The sequence below is a fragment of the Cyprinodon variegatus genome, unplaced genomic scaffold (assembly GCF_000732505.1).
Source record: "Cyprinodon variegatus isolate N-32 unplaced genomic scaffold, C_variegatus-1.0 Scaffold685, whole genome shotgun sequence".
Lineage (NCBI taxonomy): Eukaryota > Metazoa > Chordata > Actinopteri > Cyprinodontiformes > Cyprinodontidae > Cyprinodon > Cyprinodon variegatus.
In genome coordinates, this window is record NW_015151138.1 from 266808 (window position 1) to 268953 (window position 2146).

General features: G+C 40.0%; 1 protein-coding gene across 1 annotated transcript in view; it reads left to right on the plus strand.

Annotated features, from left to right (window-relative positions):
• The first annotated feature begins 459 nt into the window (after window positions 1–459).
• Window positions 460–2146, plus strand: part of kndc1 (kinase non-catalytic C-lobe domain (KIND) containing 1) — a 53887-nt gene continuing 52200 nt past the window's right edge. Inside the window, exon 1 of the mRNA XM_015394444.1 lies at window positions 460–690. Coding sequence (XP_015249930.1) covers window positions 589–690 — 102 coding nt within the window. The 5' untranslated portion in view covers window positions 460–588. The remainder of the gene's footprint in view (window positions 691–2146) is intronic.

A 2146-nucleotide genomic window follows, 5' to 3' on the forward strand; every position in this document is an offset into this window, starting at 1 on the left:
TAAGTATATGCTGAGGCAGTGCTGTTACTTGAGTACAATTTTAGGGTAATCTAGGAACCTCTGATGGGGGGGAAACAAGTATGCTTTAAAATAAGTATGTTTATCTAATAACACCTCTGGAAGGCAGGAGATAATATGGTTTAAGTGATAAATATGAGTCATTCAAACTGGAGGCTACTGTGAGCGGGGGCGAGGAGCCAACTGTGGCATCCAGGCTGCATCGTCCTCCTCTCCGCCTCCTCTGGCACCTGCAAATGCAAGGGAAGATCCATCCAAGCTCAAGATAAAACTGAGTGTTTGGGCTTTATTGTGAGGAGGTGTTGTATCCGTGGCAGCCTCAGAGCCCGGCCGCCCAGCGCCCCCCACCAGCGGATGGCAGGCGCAGCAGCGCGCTGCAGGCAGACAGGGAGGACGCATTGCTGCACTTTCCCTCTGTCGGTCATTGCTCAGTTGGATGCCAGTGACCCGCAGAGGTAGTCGATCGGCAGCGAGCGTTTAAGTTACTCAGAAAAAGAACAGACGGTGTTATGAGAGCTCAGACGTCGCTGCGCAAATCCCTGCGCTTCTTGGGGGAATAAAGTTGGTGCAATGGAGACTTCCGGGAGTGATGCTGTCACGCACTGGGAGAAAACTGAGGAAAGAGATAGATATTATAATCTGGAGCATCTCCCCCCACTGCTGGAAGATGAGGTAAGGCTTTAGATTTGATACAAATAGATTTGGATGGTATTTAAGAATAATAATAAAAAATATTCTCGGCTGCTGTTACTAAAGTAAACGTTATATAGTTTTTTTAAAGGTTTGGTTTTCTTATATTTTCTTAATATTATCTATGGTCATTGTCTCGATAAATTTTCAGTGAGAAAATAAAGTCAGAATAAGTTTAGATTTAGACTTTGCTGTCAAAAAAAAAAAAAAAGTTGATTCAGAAATTCAGCCAATAAAGTGAAACTGATATAGACTTACTTTAGCTTATTTTAAAACAGATTTATATATTTAAAGTGTTTATATCTACTAATTTCATATATTTAAATTAACAACTAAAACAGTTTTAAAAGAAACTTTATGGCCCACAGAGTCACAAAGAGGATTGCTGAGTTATCCAAAAAACATTAAATGGTAAAGATTCAGAAAATGTGGACTGCAGTTGAAGTAAGAGCCTTAAGAGCCACAACATATGGATGTATAGCAGATATAGGCTTCATTTTAATTGTTAGATAACAAATATGTTTTTTTTTATAGCATTTGAAGTATAAATCAGTAAGCCAAACACAACCTAAAAAGGTAACAAATACAAAAAAGTGGAAAAAATGAAAACAATAAAAGCTCATTAAAAATGATACTTGTAAAACAAATAAGAAAAAGCAAGAATAAAAAAACGAAACTAAACATTACGAACTTTGTCAAAAGCCAGAGAGAAACATGATTTAACATATCCAAATATCGCAGACCGGTAAGGAAACTTAAGCCATAGTAAAAGTTTGTGGGATACATAATTAAAACACATCATCTGAAGGCACTTTATAGAGACAATTCAACCACATCATACATTCAGATTGGTTGAAAGTTTTTTTATCTAAAGGAAAACCAGTTGATTGCATCGACTCATTGACTCGAAAGCAACCCCTCACACCGAGCATACTTGTAGTGACAGTGGAGAGGAAAGCTCCTTTTTAACAGGAATAAGGCTTCAGCAGAACCAGGCTCAGTTTGAGTGACCATCTGCCGAGGCCGACTGGGGTTCAAGGAGACAGAAACAGAGATACAGAAAGAAGCAAAGATACAAAAGATAACTGTCAACAAGCTCCACAGGCGGCCCCGTCCAGGAAACACACAGCCAGGCAGAGGAGTTCTGAGCCGGCTCCCATGTCAGAAGACGAAAAGAGCACATCCAGCCAGCCAAAATCGAGGAAAATGACTACACTGAAAAACAGGCCAAACTCCAACATCTATGAACAAATGTGTTGATGGCAGCAGCACAGCTGATATTTCTCTCCGGGATGCTGTCACAGCCAAAGAGGAGCAGACCAGATGAAGCTACTATGATGAGGAAAAACAGAGAGAGCATAAAGTTAAAGGTTGAATTAACAAATACTGTAGACTGCAGAATGGGAGATTAGAGATAGAATCAAGCAGAATTAGGAAA